The sequence below is a fragment of the Lontra canadensis genome, unplaced genomic scaffold, assembly GCF_010015895.1.
Source record: "Lontra canadensis isolate GAN:19392208 unplaced genomic scaffold, GSC_riverotter_1.0 scaffold66, whole genome shotgun sequence".
In the NCBI taxonomy this organism is placed as follows: domain Eukaryota; kingdom Metazoa; phylum Chordata; class Mammalia; order Carnivora; family Mustelidae; genus Lontra; species Lontra canadensis.
The window spans coordinates 3093950-3116110 of NW_022631060.1; the positions used below are offsets into that span (position 1 = coordinate 3093950).

Below are 22161 nucleotides of genomic sequence, written 5' to 3' on the forward strand. Positions count from 1 at the left end.
CACTAAACTACTATGCTGGGTTGCCTTTCCATCGTGGAGTGAATAGCACCTGCTTTGGAGTTGGGCATCCTGACTCAACTCCTTACCTGTAGCTTCAAACCATTTAGAACTTCAAACTTCTCATCTCCTCCCAGGTGATCCTATCTTTTGAAAGACTGTGAAGAGTTAATGAGAATACGCAGAGCATGTCTTGAATAATGAGAGATGGGGCCCCTCGTTTGTAAACGAATAAATGCTGAGGAAATGCAGGAAGCAAATAAAACAGGGACACAGTATTCACTACAGTATGGCGAGTGTATTAGAACACATATATTCTTTTTTTAAAAGATTTTATTTGAGAGAGAGAGAGATCACAAGTAGACAGAGAGGCAGGCAGAGAGAGAGAGAGGGAAGCAGGCTCCTTGCTGAGCAGAGAGCCCAACGCTGGGCTCCATCCCAGGACCCTGAGATCATGACCTGAGCCGAAGGCAGAGGCTTAACCCATTGAGCCAACCAGGCGCCCCGAGAACACATATATTCTAAATGTATCCTGAGGTCCAATGATTTAAAAAAAAAAAAATCCTTAATGGTATAGTACCACGTCTTTTTTTTTTAAGATTTTTTTTTAATTTATTCATTTTGAGAGAGACAAAACATGAGCAGGGGAGTAGGGCAGAGAGGGAGAGGCAAGCTCCCCGCTGAGCAAGGAGCCTCATGTGGGGCTCAACCCCAGGACCCTGAGATCATGACCTGAGCCGAAGGCTGAGGCTTTAACCCACTGAGCCACTCAGGCGCCCCTATTTTTTATTTTTTAAAGGTTTTATTTATTTCCTGGGATGGGGGAGAGACAGAGGGAGAAAGAATCTCAGGCAGGCTCCATGCCCAGCTCAGAGCCTGGCGCAGGGCTTGATCTCACAGCCCTGAGATCATGACCTGAGCGGGAAAACAAGAGTCAGACACTCAACTGACTGAGTCACCCAGGCGCCCCTACATCCAGTTAATTTAATTTTATTTTTTTAAATATTTTATTTATTTATTTCACAGACAGAGATCACAAGTAGACAGAGAGGCAGGCAGAGAGAGAAGAGGAAGCAGGTTCCCTGCTGAGCAGAGAGCCTGATGCGGGGCTCAATCCCAGGACCCTGGGATCATGACCTGAGATGAAGGCAGGGGCTTTAACCCACTGAGCCACCCAGGCGCCCCATCCAGTTAATTTTAAAGATAAATTTGAAAGTATACGCTACTCTGAGACATAGGTATGCGGACAGGGAAATGAAAAGGGTCAGAAAAAATGAAAATGTCTTCCTTTTATATTTCCTTTAATGTTGGTACAGTGGATATACAACACACACAGATTGAGGGAAAGTGGGGGAAATCCTTGGATTTCCTGGGAAATGCCCAGACAGCATGGTTCTCCACCCCATGTCAGTCATTCATTTCCACCCACTTCAGACGCAGGTGGACTCTGACTCAGGGGTGCCCACCTTCAATATCCAAATGAAAGGTAAAAGAGGGAGTAGTCTTGCCCCAAACTCCCAAATTGTTCTCAAAAGCCCACCAAAGCCACCAATGTGACAGGGCACTTTTGAGGGTATATCATGGGGATTGGGATCAGATCACTGCAGCCAACAGGCATAACACAGCTGGGGCCTGATCCGAAAAGGAAAGGCCCGTGAGCTAAGAATGGTTTTTACGTTTTTACGCAGTTCCATGGCCATACAAGTACCTATGTTTTATCTTTGATTTTAATCGTCTGGAACTGCAAAGCCTATGTTATTTACCATCTGGTCCTTTAAGGAAAAGGTTTCCACCCCCCTCTGCTCCTTTCTGAACCTGAGGCTGGAGCAGGACGGAAAGTCTGGGACCTGAACAAGTTTTGGGGCCGAGCACTGAGACTCAGATAGGGCCTCAGGCTCCTGGCCTTCTACTCCCCACGCATCCCCCCCAACAGGCCCCCCGCCCAGGGCTGGTCAGGGCAGCAGCAGCAGCCACCTCCTCCCAGGGAACCCAGGCTAAGCTCTCCTCTCCAAGCCTGGGTTCAGCTGGGCCCCAAGAGGTCCCCCAGGCTGCTTCAGAGCCCTACTGCCGGCTGGGAGGCCGGCCGGTGGGGGCAGCCCCAGCGCTCACGCAAGCAGAAATGCCAGACCAGAGCTAAGCAGGTCAGCAGGGCCAGCACCGTGCCCACCCCGATGGCTGTGTGCACCAGGGTAACGGGTCTGGGGGGCACGGCCAGCCTACCGCAGGGCCCGAAAGTCGGGCCACCCACTCCCTCGAGGCCCTCCCCACCTGCACCAGGCACACTGCTTTCTCCAGCCCCGTTGGCAGCCACCACGCAAACGACATAATCTCCCCCGGGCTTCAGTCCTTTCAGTTCTGCTCTTCGGACCGTGGAGTTGAGCGGGGGCCCCTTCCAGGTGGCCCCACTGTCTTCCCAAAGCAGCAACCAGTACTGGTGGACCGGTGAGGAGGGAGCACACCAGTGCACCACTGCGCTCCCGTCCTCCGCCACCACGTGCACTTCTCCCAGGCGCGGCGGGGCAGGCGGCTGAGCAGGGCTGGAGAGCCCAGGGCACATGCAGGCTCTGGGCCCAGCCCTCTGCAGCTCCTTGCATGGCACCTGCAGGTGCCGGCAGCTGTCATAGTCACAGAGGACAGGCGGCAAGGGTGGCCGGGACGTCTCATCTTCCTCCTCTTCCATAAGATCTTGAGGGGCCAAGGGCCGCGTTCTGGGAACTAAGGAGAAGGTGACAGCCAGGAGACACAGAAGGCAGGGAGAGCCCGGCATGGAGTCTGGAAGGGAGGGAGGTGGAGAGGTAAAGACTGCCCAGACCCCACGCCTCCTAGGGCCCCCTCCCTCAATGAAACCTCCGGGGACAGGGACACACAGCGGGGGCCAAGGAGAGAACAGAAAAGAGGAGGGAAGGGGGCAGACACACTTATTTGTCAACCCACTTCTGAACCAGCTGTGGACTTGGTTTCAGGGAGGAGGGGGGCAAACATGGGTTGCCTGGAGATGGGGGTGTGGCCCGCAATGGGTGAAGGCCCAGAAATGGTTAATGAATAAGCAAAGTTCTGGAGGGGAAAAGAAGAGGAAATGATTTACTCAGCCTGGAGAAGAAAGGTGGAAAAATTCCCAGCAGCCACCCAAAGAAAAGATCTCGGTAAAATAATTATCAGTCAGCGACACACACAAAAACCCGAAAGTGACAGAAATGAGACGGAAGAGATGGTATAGAGGGGGAACCTTAAGGACCTCGGCATCCTCCCCACCTGTTGAAAGAGCTCCAGTCCCTGCCCACCCCCACCTCCCCGCGACCCCAGGCCCCAGCAGCACCTCACCAGCCGGGAGGTCTCACCGCGGTGCAAATCTCCCACCAGTGGTCTGTGGGCGTGAGGCTGGGGCGACCCCAGGAGCACAGACTTGCGGGCAGGTTTTGTCAGTGTCCTCAATTTCAATTCTATTTTGGCTCGAAGCTTTTATACTCTTCCACTGTGATGTCACCACCTAGCCCCCCCCCCCCCGCCAGGCCCCCTCCACCCCCCTTTCCCGGTGAATGCCAAGAAGCGGCGGGTCCCTTCAGAGAGCCTGAGTCACGGGGCCAGGGATTAGGGTGGCGGGGCGGGGGGGGGGACGGGAGTCACAGCAGCTGTTTCATCTGGAGGCCAGGATGCCTGGGTTCGGAGATGGGAGTGGAATGTGGAAGACAGCCAGGAGCCAAGAATCACAAGGCTCAAGCTATGTTGAGGGATGAGGAGGGGCGCAGAGGAGAGAGGGCCACCTGTCTGGTATCAGAGAAGAAAACAGCTGTGACAGCATGGGGCCTGGGCTACAAAATGCTGTTTTGGTAAAAATCATACCACATCCATGGCAGTCATTTCCTGTCTTCTGCCTCCCAATGGACAGAGAAAGGGAGGGGTGCAGAGGCCGGAATGATGCGGCCTGGCTCTCCGGACCCGCCCTGCAATGATCCCCCTCCCCAGAGTCACGTGGATGGAGTAGGCCGGATGGGTTTTCTCTCCTTGGACTTTCTAGGCCTATGAATGCAGACAGCTGTACCTAGAGCAGTCCAGGTCTGGAGGCCTTCCCCCTCGGCAGGCAGCCCCCCAACAAGACAGTCTCCTCCAAAGCAGGAAGGCGGGGAGGATGCCCGGGGAACATGGGGTTCTCAAGTAGCCCTGAATCCATTTCAAGGAGTCAGGCAAGCAACTGGCATGAAAATAGTTTATTGGGGGAGCCACAGGATAGGGGAAGGGGTCAGGGGAGAAAGGACTGGAATGTGAGGACTCTGCCCTGTTCTCTTCAGGAACTAGAGCAGATGGGGCGCTGTCGGAGATTGTCCCCAGAGGGTTCAGAGCTGCCCAGAGTCTCCGGGGCAGGGTTGGGGGAGGGGACCAGGGCGGCAGCAGGAGCCGGCAGGTTGGCCTCCGTCAGCAAAGCTGCGTCTTCCCAGGAGCCTGAGCCAGAGGAGGGAGAAACAAAATCCGCAATGGGAAATTAAGTAACCGAAGGCTCTTCTCCCTCAACCAATATAACCTCCTCCCCACCCACCAGCCACCTCCACTCCGCCCAGACCTCCGTGCCCCGGGCCCCTCACCATCACTGGCCTCTGGCTCCAGCTCCTCCTCTCCATTCAAGGGCTGCTGATCTGCTTTCTCCTCCTCAGGGAGCTGGCCCTCTGCAGCCACAGGGGGAAGGCAGAGGTCAGACTAGAAGAGGCTGACCGAGACAACTGAGGACTTGTGGGGACTGAGAGAGTGAAGGAGGAAGGAGGGGGAGGGAGGGAGGGAGGAGGGCAAGCTGCGGCCAGTACCTGCCCCTGGGGGATCTTCAGGGCTCTCGCTGTCCTCTGTGATGTCTGACAGCTGGGTCGACTCCTCCTGGCCTTGGGGTCCTGTGCCTCCAAAGTGGGTAGAGGGCGGGGGTAGGGCCAACGCAGCTATTTGGGCCAAGCTCACCTCCTCCAACCTGTCCTCCACCCCTCAGCTCAGCTGCGAGGGCCTAAAGCTTGGGCCACACAGGAGCCCCCGCCTCCCATCACATTTACCTGCATGCCGGGCAGAGATCTGTTGCTGCACTGCCTTCTGGGAACCGCCTCGTTTCCGGACGCTCACCTGTGCGGGACAAACTAGTGAGCAGCAAGGCTGGGCCTCCCTGACTGTGATCTGGGCCCCCCCTGCTCCCCAGCCCTTGGCCACGCCCCAGCCCGCTCCTCAGAGGAGGATCATGGAGTGGAGTGGAGGGGAGGGGAAGGAGGTCCTCTGTGACCTGCAAAGAGAAGCGGTGTCGGGGCCAGATGCTCCCCCACACCCACTGCATGTAGCTGAAGAGCACAATGACGCTGAGGAAGGTGAAGTTGCTGGCGACGCCGATGAAAGCGCAGGTCATCGGGAAGTTGTACAGCAGGTACCTGGGGCCAGAGGTGGGTGGCAGTTAGCGGACAGCACCAGCCTCCTCACTTCCCAGGAATTGGTTCTAGGAAAACGCAAGCCAGTTGCACTTGAGGACAGCCCCCCTCGCGCCGGCGTCGGCGCGCCCTCACCTGAGCCCAGTGAAGTGGGCATGGATGCGGAGCGAGGCCCCGTACATCTGGATGCGCTTGCTGTGGATCTCGATGATGGCTCCGGTGGTCGGCACGTACTGGGGATGGGACAGGGGAGGGGGGTCAGCCCAACCCGATGCCCCCTCCCGGCATCTTCGTGGCTGACGGAGCCCAGAGGCTCGGCAGGTGGGACTGTGGGCTCCTGAGGAGAGTGGTCCCTAGTCTTCCCTCACCCCTCACCGAGTTCTCCCTGTACTCCGGGTACAGCTCCACCTCCAGGAGCTGCTTCTGCTCCGCAAAGCCAAACAGCAGGAGGCTGGAGAAGACCAGCGTGTCAAGCATCTGGAGCAGGTCTGAGCGGTAATGCAGCATCACCTGCTGGGGCCAGAAGGGAGAGGCTGGGGACAGGTACCCCCCGATTTCCACAGCCCAACCCACCCCCCAAAACCAAGCCTCCTGAGCAGTCTGTGAAGCCGACTGCTCTCTCATTTTCACCTCCTACCACGATCCCCCACCCTTGGCCGAACCATCCCAGCTGCCCGAGTGACAGGTCTGCCCCGCCTGACCATGTCTCCATTCCCCTCTTCTAAGAACCTGCACAGGTTAAGCCCCACACAGTCTCTGATCTTCCCCCAGGCAGATCGACCACCCAGAATAGACTTAAGTTTCAGGGCGCCACCGGAAGCTTTTCTCCATGAAGACATTCAGAGATTTGTTTCATCATGTGGCTCTGTTGACAGTTTACGTAAGAATGGGGTCTTAATATTTACTGAAGACCCACTATGGGCGCATAAGCACTGCACATTTCTTCATCGAACCCAGTCTAGTCTTGCTACGGGACTATTACTAACATGCCGGGTTAGGAGTGCTTTGTAACCAACGGGTTAAAGAAGCTGTCCCTCAGCTAGTATGTTTCTGAGTGAGGATTCCAGGTCTTTGGGGCCCTAAGGAAGCCCATTTTGGCTTCCCTCTTCAGACCTTTCTGAAAGCTGGACACACTCATCAGATATGTGGGGTGTCTGTCTGGCTTGGTAGACTGACTCCTCTTCCCCGTTGTGAGGAGTCTGTGACCTCTGAGCTGGGACGTTTTCTCCTAAAGCCCTACCCAGATGTTCTGACCCCTGCTGTCAGCTCCGCACCCTCCCAGACAGGCCAGGAACACTTACGGAGCGCGAAGAAGTGGAGATGATCCGGCCACCTCTGGTGTAACATGAAATGGTCACTAAGAACATGCCCAGATCTTGATTCACACGGGACTCTGGCAGCTCAAGCTCTAAGGTAACACGGTACGGCTGTCCATACATCAGCACCTGCCCAAGGCAGCCCCCATCTCTTTTCAGAAAATTTATTTGTTTAGATGGTGCTCTGTTCCACCTCCCCTCACCTCTTCAAACTCGGGCACCACCAGCCCCCCTGCCCTTGCCTAGCGCAGCAGGCCGCTCAGTCTCTCATCCCAGGAAGGTGCTGCCCCCTTGTGGCGGCCGGGACCCTCCCACTTCTGAGATCAGCATCCTGTGACTTGGCTGAAACCAGCTCTGTTCTGAGAAAGGCTGTGTCACATTTTTTTCTTTCCTTTTTTTTTTTTTTTTTTTTCCCAAAAGTGAACCGTCCCGTTGCCAACTGGGCCATGTGTGACTCAGCCCTCTGTCCCCGTGAGGCCATCCCCCTGGGCCCAGCCTGCTTTCCCTTCCATTATTAATTAACCAAGTGACAGCAGTGTGCACCAACTCCCAAGCCATCCCTTCTCGGTCACTGTCGCTCCACATCAGCTTTATGTCACTCTGCGTCCCCTACCTTGCTTCTGTGGATAGAACCCTGAGACGCCTAGTGGGAAGGTTTCTTCACTGGGATTAACATCCAAAGGTTCAAGATTTGCCACCAAACATACCCAGGTTTTTCCTGACTGTTCCTCTATTCTTCTAATTCTTTGTTCAACTATTCTTATCCAAGCATCACCTCCTTCAGGATGGTACACAAGAATCACAGGGGCAAGAGTAAAGCTTTTGTTTTTAAACAAAGAAAAAAGAAAAAGCCCTCGTGAACCACGCCCCAATCCAGACGTGGCTGAGGGTGCTTTGAGCACTACCACTAGGGTAAAAGGTGGAAAATCACTGATTAGAGTCTTTCTTTGTACGGGTTCTTATTTCCAGAATGAATTATCTCTTGAAAAAAATGGATTCCATGAGACTCTAGGCCCTGGAACAGGCCAGAGGAAGCTGGTGGCCTCACCGAATTCTTGGAAACATTTTTTTAGGGTGGGGGAGGGCCACAGGGAGAGGAGGAGAGATGAAGCAGGTTCCACACCATGCACAGAGGCCGATGTGGGGCTCCATCTCTCACGACCCTTCTCAGGGTCATGAGGGCTGAAATTGAGAGTCGGATGCTTAACTGACGAAGTCACCCAGGTGTCCCTGGAACATTTTCACAGGTAGCTCTCTGGGTGAAGTGGAGGGGGGACTGACTATTAGCTAATCGGTAGGAGTTTCCGACTGAACTATACATCTTATACGGGTGAATTGTATGATATGTGAGTTTTCTCTCAACAAAGCTGTTTTAACATAGGTTTTTGAACTAGTAATTCTGGCTAAAAACATCATTGCCTCCAATGGGACCCACGAAATTGACCACCAGATTCTTGTGAATGACTCCGTGCCTTTGTGCACATCGGATGGGCAGATGTCCTTCTGTTCCCCCATTCCGACGTAATGTCCACCCTTCCTTCTAAGATCCACTTTGAGCCTCGCCATCACCAGTTTCATACTGATCCCTCAAATTCTTCTGAAATGCGGAAGCTGTACCTTCCACTTGGCTACTTAATGCGATGTATCGATTTCTCCATCAATCCTGTGACCTCCTTGAAAACAGGAACCCATCTTCTACTTCTAGCAAAGTGTTACACATAACATACATACACGTTATTTATTCTGTTCCTTCCTTCCTAAAGGTTCACTATAAACAGACAAAATGATCAACCTGCTTTAATTATCAGGGACCACCCTGATCGGCATCCCTGACATTGGATCTCCCCTCGCCCCGCACCTTTCTCTTCCTCATCCGGCAGCTTCACACCCAATTGTTTCAGGCTCCCCGAGTCACCGGAAGGATCTCCACACCACGCAGCCACACAATTGCAGGCACCATTTCAGGGCAGACGTACTGTGGTTTGTTTCTAGCTCCTCCTCAACACAGTCTATTATTATTTTTAGCCACAAAAGTACATCAAATCAATGTCTTCACTGAAGATTGTGTAATACTCTCCAAACTCCTTTTCTCAGTAGCCGGATTAAACAATAAATCTTGGGGCGCCCGACTTGATTTCGGCTCAGGTCATCTCAGGGTGGTGAGATCAAGGCCCTTCATCAGGGTCTGAGCTGGGCGTGGAGCCGGCTTAAGATTCTCTCTCTCTCCCTCAGCGCCCCCCCCACCTCAAAATAAATACATACATACATACATACATACATACATACATACAACAAAACGATGACTCTCTGCCTCACAATATCCAATCTTCCACATGACAACGTCCACTGGGGTCCCAACTCATTGGACCTGCTAAGTCTTCTTGATGGTGTCTGGCTACCTCCTGGTCCAGTGGAAGAGGTCACAGGACACACACAGCCGGCTATTCGTACTGCCAAACAAGGCCAGTCCAAACACCAATCCCAGGGCCCCCCAGATGCTAGAGCTCATACTCCTCCCTCCAGAGTGACCATGTAGATCTATCCTGTGTCAGGAAGTGTCCTCCCATGGACCACTTAAAAAAAAAAAAAAAAAAACTTTTCAGAGGATTTAAAAATTCTTAGTACACGTGGCCACTAATTACTACGAGTTCTGTTGTGACTAACAACTCAGAAACTGGTGAGCAAAAACGATATGGACGCTCCAATGGTCCTCTGAAGCATGCTGGGGTCCTCCTCTCTTCTGAAAGCCTCCAGCAGCTTGCCTATTACAAACACATGCATTCCCACTCTGCATCTCCCAGGGCTTCAGGGTTCACTAAAGCCCTACTGGCCTCTGGCCCATCCCCTGGTACAGTGCTCTCTGTAATGCACATCACACACATTTGTCAAGAGTTTCCTAACCTCACATACAGGCTTTCAAAACTCCTGGGTGGATTGCAGCCTCGTCCAGGGAAATAGCTGATTGGTTCACTTAGGTTCACTGAGGTCTAGAACACATCTCATCTAGTAGGTACAGCCTGTTTGAAACGATCTGAGAAGGGCACTGCTAACATCTGGGCAGGAAATAATCCACGCGATTCAGACTTTTTCTTTAACCTCCCTCTCCTTGAGAGCCTTCCTCTGAGTCTCTACTGCTCAAGTCCTGCTCGCCAGGTCTTTCTCAATCCCTCCGATCTCAAGTCTCCAAAGTTCTCATGAAACCTCTCTTCTGCTCCCATACTCACCCGGTCACGTCCACCCTTAGCCAGCGAGACATTGGCAACAGGGAAGGAGCAGAGTAAGGACGAGGAGGAATCACAGTCAGTCCTAGATGAGAATGGGGATAGTCCACTGAGTTACAGAGTCTGCCTTACCTGTCCGCACACCTCCTGGGCCCCCTAGGGCTCCCTCTTGTCCCCCATCCCTTCTTCCAGAACAGGTACCCTTCTGTCAGAGAGAGATGGAAAAGAAATGCAGCCAGGAGATTCAAGACACCTGAACAGTTTTCATTCTCTTCGTGCTACTTCAGCTCATTTCCTCTCGTTAGAGTGGAAAGTCTTACACGGGACGCAGTGAACACCTAGTTGAACAATTTCAGATTGAAGTGTTTAAGATTCACTTGGGGAGAGCTTGATAAAAATGCAGATTCCTGGGGACACCTGGGCGGCTCAATCGGTTAAGTGTCCAACTCTTGATTTCTGCTCAGGTCATGAACTTGGGGTCCTCGGATCAAGCCTTGTGTCGGGCTCCCTGCTGGGTGTGGAGCCTGCTTGGGATTCTCTCTCTCTTTCTCCCTCTGGACCTCCCCACCAACTCATGGGTACATGTGTGCTCACTCTCTTTAAAAAAAAAAAAATTTGGGGCGCCTGGGTGGCTCAGTGGGTTGAGCCTCTGCCTTCGGCTCAGGTCATGGTCTCAGAGTCCTGGGATCGAGCCCCGCATCGGGCTCTCTGCTCAGCGGGGAGCCTGCTTCCCCCTCTCTCCCTGCCTGCCTCTCCACCTACTTGTGATCTCTGTCTGTTAAATAAATAAAAAATATTAAAAAAAAAAAAATTTAAAATTAAATAAAAAATTAAACAAAAAAAGGAGATTCCTAGGTCCTATCTCCAGATTCAGTAGTTCTGGTCTGGAGCCTAGTTTTGGAAAATCCCAAAGAATCCAAAGAGGGTCTTTTCTTCTTCTTTTTTTTTTTTTTTTAAAGATTTTATTTATTTGAGAGCTAGCAAGCGAGAGGGAGAGAGAGAAGCAGGCTCCCTGCTGAGTGCAGAGCCCAACACAAGGCTCAATCCTGAAACTCCAGGATCATGACCTGAGCTGAAGGTAGACACTTAACTGACTAAGCCACCCAGGCACCCCCATAGATGGTTTTTAAGAGGTTCACAAATCTCAACTTGTAACAAAAATTATACATGGGCATGCCTTTGTGTGTGTGTGTGTGTGTGTGTGTGTGTGTGTATTTTAGTAAGGTCTACAATCCAACATGGGTCTTAATTCATGACCCTGAGATCAAGAGTCAGAGTCATGTGCTCTACCAACTGAGCCACCCAGGTGCCCCAGTGCAAACATGTTTTTACAGCAGAAGGCCCAGAGTTTTCATGAGATCATGCCTCCTGAAAGTTTAAGCAGCTTTGACTTAGAAAGCACAGTTCATAATCAGGGACTCAAGACAGGAAAAAAAAAAAAATTAACTTTGGACCATTGGTAAGAATGCCCCAATCAGCATCTCTTCACTAGTCCTACTGCCACTGTTAAGCGAAAGGGTGAGAATTTGGCAAACTCTGTAAAATCAGAAGGAACTGAGGTCCCAGGTAAGAAGCAGGACTCTGGGATTTTGTGTACCCTGTTCCCTTGTGTTTCCATAATCTGTGGGATTATCGGGAGTGGGAGAAAGTAATGTACAAGGCAACTTGAGGCTTTCCTAATACCTTCTCTGCTGAAGGCCAAGTTGAGTTCTGAGATGACCTAAAGGATCTGGTTGCTTAAGAGGTCTACAGTGGCCCTAAGAGAGATCTGACCTAACCCAAACAGAACTGATCCTCACAGTGACAGTCTAAAAGGCGGATTTTCTTCTTCTTCTTTTGAACAAATATCAGCAACCAGAGGCAGAACTAGGACCTTAGAGCCCTACCAACCCAAAGCTTCTTCAGCCTTGGGCTGTGAAAGGTAAGAAGTCATATAAGCACACTGGGCTCGAATCTTCTCTGTAAATGAGGGGTTGACCTGAATAAGCACTAAGTGCCCTGACAGCAATTCTCTCAAAGAATCCCTCTACTTTGGTAGAAGACCCTTCTCACCTGTAGTAGAAATGCACGGGGCTGAGATGGCTGACTGTGGGCATGTAGGAATAGTAGAAGGAGGCATAGAGGAAAACAGACACCCAGAGCAGGAGGAGGATGGTACAGAAGAGCACCCCAAACTGTAGCAGCAGTTTGCGGGCACGACCTGCCAAGACGTGGCCCACTTCCTGGGCCCACAGTAAGGCAGGTAATGGTGGGTCATTGACCATGGCAGGGAGTGCAGAGTGTCTGGCCCCAGGTTCAGGCCTTGAGTTCCTAGCTGCTCTGCCACCTGGACGCCACCCCTGGCCATGGGATGAAGCAGCTGGTGGTTCCTGGAAAAAGACAGAGAGGGGGAAAGAATGGCTCTTTTCCCAGGGGAGGTGGGGACAAGAAGGACGAGCTTACTGGACTGGCTTGGAGGAACTACAGAGAGCAGAACACAGCCAAGCCTTTGTTTTCATATGGCTTTTCTCCAGATGACTGCGTTTCTCAACCAATTATCCCTTCCCTTTTCCTTCACTGTGCTTTCTTTAGCCCCACTGCCCCAACACCTCAGCTGAACTTGTCTTCTGGGCACCCGAGTCTGGGACCAGCCACCGGGATACTCATTCATAACGACACATAACACAGAGAGGATGAGCACTTTAAAAAGCTTTTACACACACGATGACACCGAGTCCCCACCGCGAAGTGGCTGCACCGACAGAATGTGCGACTTGCCTAAGGTCGTACAGCCGCACTCAAAGCCAACAGCCCAAGCGCGGTCACAAATGCCTCCCGAGTTTCTCCGCTTCTCCAGGGCTGCGCTCGCTCCCCTCCAGGGCCGCGCCCCACGCCCGGCAGGGCGTCCTGCACTCCCCGCCAGCACCTGACTCCGGCTGGCGGTGGGCGCGGCGCCGGGAACCCGGACCTAACCGCGCCAGCGAGGAAACAGGCAGCTCGCCAGCCACCAGGGCTCTGCAGACTCACCAGCTCGCGGAGGCTGGGGCAACGGCGAGAGGGGACTTCCGCCTCCCGCGGAAGCCCCGCCCCCTTCCGCCGGCCGCCTTTGTTGCCTGGCGGGGCGGGCCCTCACTCCAGGGCGGGGCCCGGCGCAAGGGGCGGGGCCTGCCAGGCGGCGGGTTTCCCACCTCCGCGCGCTGCGTACTGTCCCTCGCTGCCGTCCCCCTCGCTGCCGTCCCCCTCCCAGACCCGAGAGGACAGGCGCCTCCCGCCAGGCCTCAAGATAAGGCCCAGGGCATGCTATGAGTCAGCAGCATCCCCCTCAGGCCGCCCCTCGAGGCCGCAGTCCCGGCCCTCCACCCACACCTTCACCACCGGCCATCTAAACCCCTCGCAAAGGGGGAGAGGGGCGGGCAGCCAGCTGGCGCCCACTTTTATCGCCCACAGCTCCTTGGACCCGTAGGCGTCCGAGGCAGAGAGCCCTGCTGGCCCGCCGGCTGGCTGGCCCCTATCACAAGAGTGATAGCATTTCAGCTCCATGTTTTGTCTCCAGCATTTTAGAACGCGACCGACCTCCTCAGACCCTAACTGGACTCTCCCTCAGGATCCCCGCAGCGCGTTATGTACACTAGATCTTAGCAGACGGTACCTTCTATTTTGTATATGACTATTCACCCCAGATAAGATTCCTCAGAGGGTAAGGTTAATACTGTGTCCATCTTCACATTCCACGGAGCGCCAGCCACAACCCTGCAGGCCTCGGATGTAATCTCTCAGACCAATACCCACACTCCAAAACCCACCCTGGAAGCTCATCTAGTTCAAGAAACATCCGAAGACTTTCCCCCACAGTGTCCCCTACCTCTTCTTTGTCCGATTCTTTGATCTGGTATCTGCACACCTCTTTTCCCCCAGCTTCTTCTCCTTGTTCTTTAGGCATCTTCCTAATGAACCTCGTTGCCCCCGGATCTTCCACTCGAGTCACTCGTGGCTAGAACATGAAGTGGTTGGTGATCTAGAAGCTGATACCTGTAGCTCATCACATTTTCCTGGATATAGGGAATGGAGGGTCCCTGGGAAAGAAAAGAAGATTCAGGTACTACATGCTATGTCAGAGCAGAGGGAGGAGGGAGAAGGGGGGCCACTGCCCAGCTGATGTCAGATTTTCAAATGAGCAGGGTCCCCCGCAGCCAGTACAGACTCCACAGCAGGCGATGTCACAGGTCCAGACCACCCCATTTGAGGGGGTGGCGGGGAGTCGGCCTGGGCCTCTGCTCCTTCCAGGTCCGTCCTAGTCTGGATTCAGAATGCCTGCAATGGGGGGAGGGCAGCTAGTGAGAGTTCACAGTGGGGGTGTGCGTAGGGGCTGCAGTCACCAGCCAGGCTCCCCCACTGGCCAGGCAGTTGGTATGCTCCAGGATCTGAGCAGCTCCTTCTAGCATCCTTCATCCTTCAGGTACCAGCGTCTGGGCAGTGCCTGAGCTGCCGGAACTGGGACTAGCCCCCGGCAGACCTCTGACCTGACCTCCCCAGTGGACTTCTTTGTATCAGCTGCTTCTGCTGCTACCGCAGATCTTTTCAGCTGCAACTCCCTGCAAGGTGGGGCACCCATCTCAGCCAGCTTTTGTGCACCCCACTGACTACTCCCCAGGGCTGCTGCCGCCTGTGGCCTCAGGTGAGTAGGGAGCATCCTGCTTTTCTCCCCCTGGGGTTCAAGGGGGCAGGGAGAGGGGGGTTACATGTCCTCATCAGGGCGGGGCTTTTTCTGGTTGAGGCTTTCAGAGCTGGGAACACACATGGCTGGAAGGGCTGAAAAGCCTTAAATCATTTTTATGTCTAATGATCCGTGGCCCAGGCCATAGGGGGGTTTGGGTGGCATTTCATCCCACCGTCTCCATTTCCTTGGCCCAGGAAGACAGGGATGGGAAAGACCGCTAGAGGATGAGGATAAGAGGAACAAAATACTGGGACACATGACCCCAGTCTTGTAAAGATGGATGAGAAAGGAGCACGAAGGAGGGGTCTTCAGATGAGATTATGCGGCCCCTCACGCCCCACATCATGGTCTGAGCTATCCCTCTCTTTTCTCCAGGATGAAAGGGGAGACCCCTGTGAACAGCACTATGAGTATTGGGCAAGCCCGCAAGATGGTGGAACAGCTTAAGATTGAAGCCAGCTTGTGCCGGATAAAGGTGGGCAGACCCTGGGTCCCATTAGTTGGCCCAGTTGTGTTGTAGGTCCCCAAATCTCAGGTTAAGAGATGTTTTCTTTCCTGGACTGCCTGCCATCAGGGGAGGAGTCTCTGGCTCTGTAAGGACAGCTGTCCTCTGGCCTCTGTGAGGGATGAGGGAAGCGAATACTGTCTGAAGAAGCCCTAGGGATGGCAAAAGATAACCCATTTGGGGAGGGAGGCAGCACTCCTTCTCAGAGGATCTGGCTAACAATTCCCCTCCTGGCTGTGCCCCAGGTGTCCAAGGCAGCAGCAGACTTGATGACTTACTGTGATGCCCACGCCTGTGAGGATCCCCTCATCACCCCTGTGCCCACTTCGGAGAACCCCTTCCGGGAGAAGAAGTTCTTCTGCGCCCTCCTCTGAGTTGCCCTGTCCCCCGGCACAAGCTCTTCACCTTTCCCTCTCCTAGGCCCTTCCTTGGGTCAGTAACTGTCGTGAGCCCCTGAGGGTCCCTGCATTCCCATCCCTAGCCCTTGTCCAACCCCATGAGGTTATCTGAAGCACAAAGGTCTCCGTCACCGATCTGTCGACCCCATTTCCTCGCCCACTGCGGAGGACCCCAAGTACCCCCTGACCCAGGGCCCCCTTAGCTCCATCCCCAGAACGGCCGTTCAGACTCTGCCAGCGTCCTGCCGGCTTCTCTCTGTGACCCGCTCAGACAATGGAGAGAGGGATGGGCCGAGTGCTTGCTCTCAGTCTCACCTGGAGCTATGAGAAGGGTAAAGCCATTTGAAGAATAAAGTCATCCAGAGTCTCAGAGGACAGCTCCTGTGTTAGCGTTCTTGGGGAGAGGATCATCAGTCTGTAGATCTGAGAGTGTGTGCGGCAGGTGGAAGGCTTGGCATACCCCAGGAATAGGGCCAGTCAAATCAGGTTAGACATTGTCTAGGATCGGAGATCGCCGGGATTGGGGGGATGGCGGGCGCGAGAGTGCGTTCTCAAGTGGAAGAACTAACTTACAACAGACACTCAGAGGCTATGGAGAGCACTCACACACACACACACACGCAAGCACACGCGCGCGCGCAAGCACTGAACACAAGCGAAAATGAAAACAGACCGAAGAGGGGAGATCTAGGGAGGGATTCCGAGAGCATTCGCAGACCGCAGGAACTCTGGAACGGAGGGGAGGAGCGCGGCTCCAATTCTGCGAAGGGGCCGGTTTTACTTCTAAGATGGCCGCGCCCACAGCGGGCCCCTTTCCAAGATGGCCACCGCCATGGGACTTGCGCCAATATGGCAGCCCCACGTCACTGGGTTTCACCGTACAGGGCTTCCGAGCTAGCCCCATGCTTAAAATGGCGGCCCCAGGCAGCCAGAGATCTCAATATGGTCCCTTCTGTGCTCATCTGGTCTCAAAATGGCTGCCCCTGCCCTTGCCAACTCGATGCCCATTCCTACCCACCCCGGAGTCTGAAAATCGACGTCTCCCCACCCCCCACCATCCAGGTGAAGGCACACGGGTGGCTATAAGCAAAGATCGTGGGCCAAGAGGACCCTAGCAAGCACAGTGTAGCAGGCATGCCGGTCTCATGGATCTTGGGAGGGAATCTAGGCTCTACAGCTTGCCAAGTAGAGGCTCCCTTTGGGGTGTGCCCGGCGCCGTTCCTCAGTCGCCTTCTGGTCTCCGTAGGAGCTAGATAAGCTCGAAATTGTTTCGGGTTGGGTTTCCTGGTAGGGCTTGCAGTGTTCCCATTTCTCCCTCAGGCCAATTCTGTCACATCCGCCAGAAGCAACGTCCCCGCTCCTAGTGTGCCTACCAACCTTCGTAGTGGCCCCAGCTTGCCATCTGGCCAGATGCCAAATCCAAGGCTTAATGTCCCACGAGCGCCTCCCAGACTCAAACTTGGCGGAGGTTTATAAGCCCAGGATGCTTTTCTAGAAGCCTTTTCCTTCCAAGGGTGAACATATGGAAGTGGGACCAGCGCCAAGACAGGAAAGGTAACAGTCCCGGGGTGTCTGCTTCTCATGCATTATCAACATTCCCCAAATTCAGGGATGTATCTATCCTTCCCCGGGGGGAATCCTAGGCCAGCTCGTTTTGTCAGGATACACTTTGGGAGGGGCATCTGGGTGATTCCGTTGGTTAAGTGTCTGCCTTCAGCTCAGGTCACCAACCTAGGGTCCTGGGATGGAGACCCATGTTGGGCTCTCTGCTGAGGGAGACACCCCCTCTCCTGCTCCCCCTCGATTGTGCTCCATCAAATAAATAAAATCTTAAAAAAAAAAAATTTGCGTGGGTGGGAGGAGGCACCTTGCAGTAGGAGGAGGTATTAGGGATATCTATCACGCCCAGCTTCCCCACACCTTTGCACAGGGAACAGTTAAAGAGAGAGGAATGGAGAGAGGAAACCACAGGAATAAAGGGCATCTACCAGGAATTGAACTTAGTCTCCTATGGATGTCTCCACAGGTCCAGGGGTACCCAATGGACTTGGGGCACTTTCAGGAACAAAAAGCAGCTTTCCAGCTGTTGAACTTCTGAGACCTAACATGTTCTGAAGGTCATATAATTACCTCACCCTAGCAATGGAGAAGCAGGGACAACAACCTGGTTGCCCTCCTGCAGTGGGGACCTCCCCCCATTCTGTCCAGGAGTCCCCATTGGTTCCTTCTTGGTGTTTCATGAAAACTCCTGAAAGGATCCAGTGTGTTCTATTTTATTCTTTTAAAGATTGATTTACTCTGGGGTGGGGGGGTTAGGGGCAGAGGGAGAGAGAGAATCCCAAGCAGACTCCCCACTGGGCACAGGGGGCAGGGAGAGGGGAAGAAGGGGATGGGGCCAGGGAGGTCTCGGTCTCATTAAGATCATGACCTGAGCTGAAATCAACCCACTGAGCCACCCAGGCGCCCCAAGGAGCATCTTATCTTGAAAGTGTCTGGCACATAGCTGGCACTCAAATATTTAACGAATGATTATACTATATATGCTTAAATAGCAAGCAATGCAGAGGAGACACTAAGAAACTCTCTCTTTTTCTACTGCATCAGTGTTGGGCAAATTCCAGGAGAGTAAGTGAAAATTTCCACATCAGCTCAGACTTGGTAAAAAGCCAGAACGGAAGTGCTCAATAAACGTAATCTTGATATTCGTTGTTTTGCTTTTTAAGTCTCTTTTCAATTTTTCTGCACAATTTTCATACTCATCAAATTGGGGGTGAATGGCTGCAGCCCTGTTTGGGGACAAAGGGGGCTTAAGAGGTTACCAGATGGGTGCCTGAGCGGCTCAGTTAAGCACCTGCCTTTGGCTCAGGTCATGATTTCATGGTCCTGGGATCCAGTTCTGCATCAGGCTCCCCACTCAGCAGAGTCTGCTTCTTCCTCTGTCCCTCCCTCCCCCGTCACTTGCACAGGCACGCGCTCTCTCTCGCAAAGATAAATAAAAATCTTTTTTTAAAAAAGAGGTTACCAGAGACCAGGCATTAACCATAAATAACCATTAAAAATGATTAATTTTTAAAAATGATTAATTAGCTTTAAAACTGACTTTGGGGGGGCGCCTGGGTGGCTCAGTGGGTTAAAGCCTCTGCCTTTGGCTCAGGTCATGATCTCAGGGTCCTGGGATCGAGCCCCACATCAGGCTCTCTGCTCAGCGGGGATCCTGCTTCCTCCTCTCTCTCTGCCTGTCTGCCTACTTGTGATCTCTGTCAAATAAATAAATAAAATCTTTTAAAAAAACCACACACACACAAAACTGACTTTAGGGTGCCTGGGTGGCTCAGTTGGTTAAGCAACTGCCTTCAGCTCAGGTCATGATCCTGGGGTGTCAGGATCAAGTCCCCCATCAGGCTCCCTGCTCAGCACAGAGTCAGCTTCTCCCTCTGACCCGCCCCCCTCTCATGTTCTCTCTAATAAATAAATAAAATCTTAAAAAAACAAAAAACAAAAAAAAACCTGACTTTAAGTATCCCAGAAAATGGGCACATACTGAAATCAAAGATAGCCCTGATCTCGGGCTCTCTGCTCAGTGGGGAGCCTGCTTCCTGTGCTCTCTCTGCCTGCCTCTCTGCCTACTTGTGATCTCTGTCAAGTAAATAAATAAAATCTTTTAAAAAAAAAAAAAAAAAAGGATAGCCTTTATGTAAACAAATCCGTAAGCCTCTGAGGGTCTGAATCTGTGTCCCACACGGAGAGAGGAGTTAGAGCAGGATCTGTTACCTGTTATATCACTACTTTTTCCAAACACTGGTTGTGAGCCTGTGGCATCTCAGCTTTATTAAGTCCCTGACCATTTATTAGAAATTACAGTTAGGGGGTGCCTGGGTGGGCTCAGTGGGTTAAAGCCTCTGCCTTCGGCTCAGGTCATGATCCCAGGGTCCTAGGATCGAGCCCACATCAGGCTCTCTGCTCAGCAGGGAGCCTGCTTCTCCCTCTCTCTCTCTGCCTATTTCTGCCTACTTGTGATTTCTCTCTGTCAAATAAATGAATAAATAATCTTAAAAAAAGAAAAAGAAATTACAGTTAGGAGCAATTCAGTGCTAGAAACACAATAGTGCTCTTGTTAATTAAAGTTACCTTTTCCTCTCCAAATTAACTATGAAATAACCCCCATCAAACACCTTTCATGGAGTGAGGCTCTTCCTCCTAAATAGTAATAACTTATTAATAAACTTATTTGGCCCCCAAATGGAACCTTACATTTAGCTTTAAGCACCCAACTGGTTGTAGTATAGGCCAAATACAGAGAAGTCAGGATTTAGAATTTATTTTCTCCTACTCCACTGGCTCAAACACTCAGCACAAGCAGGCACTATGGGGACTAAGAACCCTCACGTGAAGGCCTGGCTGGCTCCCAAGGGACTCGCGGAACAGGAAGGGAGTACTAGCCATGCAAGGGGAAAGCCATCGTTGGTTGAACCCATGACAACTTGAGGAATCACCATCAAAAATCAGTTTCCCCCCAGATGACACACTCCGCCCCAGTCAGTGCAGCCACAGGAAAGAGGGTGAATTCAATCCAAATGGTTATTTATTCTAAAACTGGAAGCTACTATGCCTACATTTTTGCCAGGATGTAATGAGAACAGGGGAGGAAAAAGTTACAGATGTAAACAATGACACAGTTACATTTTTTTTTTTTTTTAAACGGTAAAACCCTTTTTTACTGGCCACTTCCAAGAATGCTTTACAGGTTGTGCAAAAACATTTACAGGCTCCATGTGGTGTGCGTTTCCATCTATGACAACTACAACAGACGTCTGATAAAACACTAAACAAGTCTTCTAAGGAAAACAAGGCTAGGGGTCCCTCCTGGTAATCCACATTTCCCCCCCTTAACATTTTTTCACAATAAAAAGACAGAAACAAAACCCAGACATCTACTGTTGCTGTACGTGATCTCTTGGGTTAAACCAACAAGGATGTGGCAGCTTCACTCTCCATCCAGCAGAAAAAGCTTTTTTTTTTTTTTTTTTAATGATGACTTTCTGGAGTCCAAAATTAACAGCAAGTCCCTCCCCTAGCCCTCCCCCAATCCCCAAGACCTCCAAACGGCTTGAGCTTTGTTCCTCTGGCCCCGAGGGCCTAGCATCCACAAACCACGTCAGAGACCATAAAAAGATGCTATTTGCCAGAGGACGGAACATTTGAAAAAGGGATGGCAACTTCTGCCTCAGATTCAATTTTCTATTCACATCATCTTGCCCTACAGCAATTTCTTTGGGCTCGAATTTTTACCTCCCTGCCTGACACTACGAGCAAAGCTTTCTCAAACTCCCTTAATAAGTTGTTAGTGGATTACAGCAAAGTTCACACAATCACTTCACCCACTGCCACGCGCAAATCCACGAGGGCCCCACAAGGAAGCAGGCGCCAACGGAAAGGATGTCATTAGGAGCAAGCCGGCTCCCTTCCTACCAGCACCCCCTCGCCAGCCTCGGGGGCAGAAGGGTGTATGGGACAGGGGTGACTGGAGGACCAGGGCTGGGCCTGCGAGCCTAGAGAAGGGCTGCATGGAAGGAGTAATGGCAGAGGGAGAGGAAGATCAGATCTCAGCACAAAATTTTTACCCGAGGACTGCCCAGGTGAGGAAACGGAAGCGGAGCCTCGGGGCAGGCGTGGGGTCCAAGCCGGCCCCCCCCACCGCCCCGACCGGCTAGTGCTGCAGGACGCAGTGTTTGCAGAGTAAGCTCTTGGCTGACACAACACTGGGCAGGAAGAGGACTTACAACTGAAGCGGAGGACGGAAGGAGCATTCCCACACCGCCCCGGATTCCTGAGCACGGCCACCAGAAGCTGTTTGTCAAGAACCGGGAGGGTGTTGGTAAAGTTACAAACAAAAACTATCCCAACTCAAGTCTCCTGGCTAGAGGCCTCTCTGGGGACGCGCAGGGACAGCGCCCCTGGAGGAATCCTGTTTCCAGAAGTCGGGAGGGGGCGGCTCCCTTCTCAAGCACACGGTACGCACGCGCTCACATTCTCGGCCTCCCCCCCCCATTTTGGCAGCCCCCACTGAGCTGCCTCCCACCCCCCACCCCCCTCCTATCCACTCTCTACCTGTGTATCAAAAAAACCAGCAGGGCTTGCGCCCCCCACACTGTATAAAATAGTTGCTGTTCTCAGCACCTGGGCCCGGGAGCCCACACCACAGGATTCGCCTATGTACATATCCTGCTGCGGCATCAAGAATCCTGCTTCGTTTCTGTGTGAGCTGAAACCCTGAGAAACGCTCCTTCTCTCGCACTACAAGAGGCCAGGTACCCTAACAGAGATGATTTCAGAGACTTCCCGCCTGTCTCGAGCTTGGAAGACAGAGAGCAGAGACTGGCAAAATCACAATCTTCCGGCTGAGGGCGGCAACGCCCCTCTCCCCCGAAGGTTCTGCGGCAATTCACTGCTGCGTGCGCGGAGCGGGCCCGCTGTTCCGCTCCGCGATCGTGAGCCGTCCCCGGGCCTCCTCGGCCTGCGAATCCTACGTAACAGAACCACCCAACTGGTAGTCTCCGCGCCTCCGCCGAACAGCACGAGGCCCGGGAAAGTGGAGACAGGGACACTTTGGCCTCCCAGCCCACCAGACCAGATATCCCAAG

The 22161-nt window shown here is 52.8% G+C and overlaps 3 protein-coding genes across 10 annotated transcripts; 1 reads left to right on the plus strand and 2 right to left on the minus strand.

Moving 5' to 3' along the window:
* Positions 1-1279: 1279 nt before the first annotated feature.
* Positions 1280-3504, minus strand: LRRN4CL (LRRN4 C-terminal like). 2 transcript variants are annotated; one of them, XM_032879260.1, is made up of 2 exons: positions 3336-3504; positions 1280-2769 (listed from the first exon to the last, which is right to left on the minus strand). In XM_032879260.1, exon 2 carries the CDS (start codon positions 2762-2764, stop codon positions 2051-2053), a length of 714 nt encoding a protein of 237 aa, XP_032735151.1. In that variant the 5' UTR covers positions 2765-2769; positions 3336-3504; the 3' UTR covers positions 1280-2050. The 2 variants fall into 2 exon arrangements, with proteins under 2 accessions (XP_032735151.1, XP_032735150.1); XM_032879259.1 differs by having other exon boundaries at positions 3319-3504.
* A 683-nt stretch (positions 3505-4187) lies between these two features.
* Positions 4188-16363, minus strand: BSCL2 (BSCL2 lipid droplet biogenesis associated, seipin). 6 transcript variants are annotated; one of them, XM_032879248.1, is made up of 12 exons: positions 16194-16363; positions 13763-13973; positions 11974-12290; positions 9925-10006; positions 6686-6829; positions 5760-5894; positions 5520-5617; positions 5246-5387; positions 5025-5091; positions 4791-4877; positions 4575-4655; positions 4188-4434 (listed from the first exon to the last, which is right to left on the minus strand). In XM_032879248.1, the coding sequence occupies exons 2-12, from the start codon at positions 13838-13840 to the stop codon at positions 4280-4282; spliced, it is 1386 nt and encodes a 461-aa protein (XP_032735139.1). In that variant the 5' UTR covers positions 13841-13973; positions 16194-16363; the 3' UTR covers positions 4188-4279. The 6 variants fall into 6 exon arrangements, with proteins under 6 accessions (XP_032735139.1, XP_032735140.1, XP_032735137.1 ...); XM_032879249.1 differs by lacking the exon at positions 16194-16363 and adding an exon at positions 15836-16119 and having other exon boundaries at positions 4791-4871; XM_032879246.1 differs by lacking the exon at positions 16194-16363 and adding an exon at positions 15836-16119.
* GNG3 (G protein subunit gamma 3) lies at positions 14253-15890 on the plus strand. 2 transcript variants are annotated; one of them, XM_032879264.1, is made up of 3 exons: positions 14253-14575; positions 14993-15092; positions 15368-15496. In XM_032879264.1, the coding sequence occupies exons 2-3, from the start codon at positions 14994-14996 to the stop codon at positions 15494-15496; spliced, it is 228 nt and encodes a 75-aa protein (XP_032735155.1). In that variant the 5' UTR covers positions 14253-14575; position 14993. The 2 variants fall into 2 exon arrangements, with proteins under 2 accessions (XP_032735155.1, XP_032735156.1); XM_032879265.1 differs by lacking the exon at positions 14253-14575 and having other exon boundaries at positions 14994-15092; positions 15368-15890.
* Positions 16364-22161: the final 5798 nt, after the last annotated feature.

Coding starts and splice junctions, on each gene's coding strand:
- LRRN4CL (XM_032879260.1), bottom strand. CDS start 2,764: ATGCCGGGCTCTCCCTGCCTTCTGTGTCTCCTGGCTGTCACCTTCTCC.
- BSCL2 (XM_032879248.1), bottom strand. CDS start 13,840: ATGCCTAAAGAACAAGGAGAAGAAGCTGGGGGAAAAGAGGTGTGCAGA. Junction 10,007..11,973: donor CCCGTGCATTTCTACTACAG/GTGAGAAGGGTC, acceptor ATTCTCATCTAG/GACTGACTGTGATTCCTCCT. Junction 4,878..5,024: donor GATCTCTGCCCGGCATGCAG/GTAAATGTGATG, acceptor CCCACTTTGGAG/GCACAGGACCCCAAGGCCAG.
- GNG3 (XM_032879264.1), top strand. CDS start 14,994: ATGAAAGGGGAGACCCCTGTGAACAGCACTATGAGTATTGGGCAAGCC. Junction 15,093..15,367: donor CCAGCTTGTGCCGGATAAAG/GTGGGCAGACCC, acceptor GCTGTGCCCCAG/GTGTCCAAGGCAGCAGCAGA.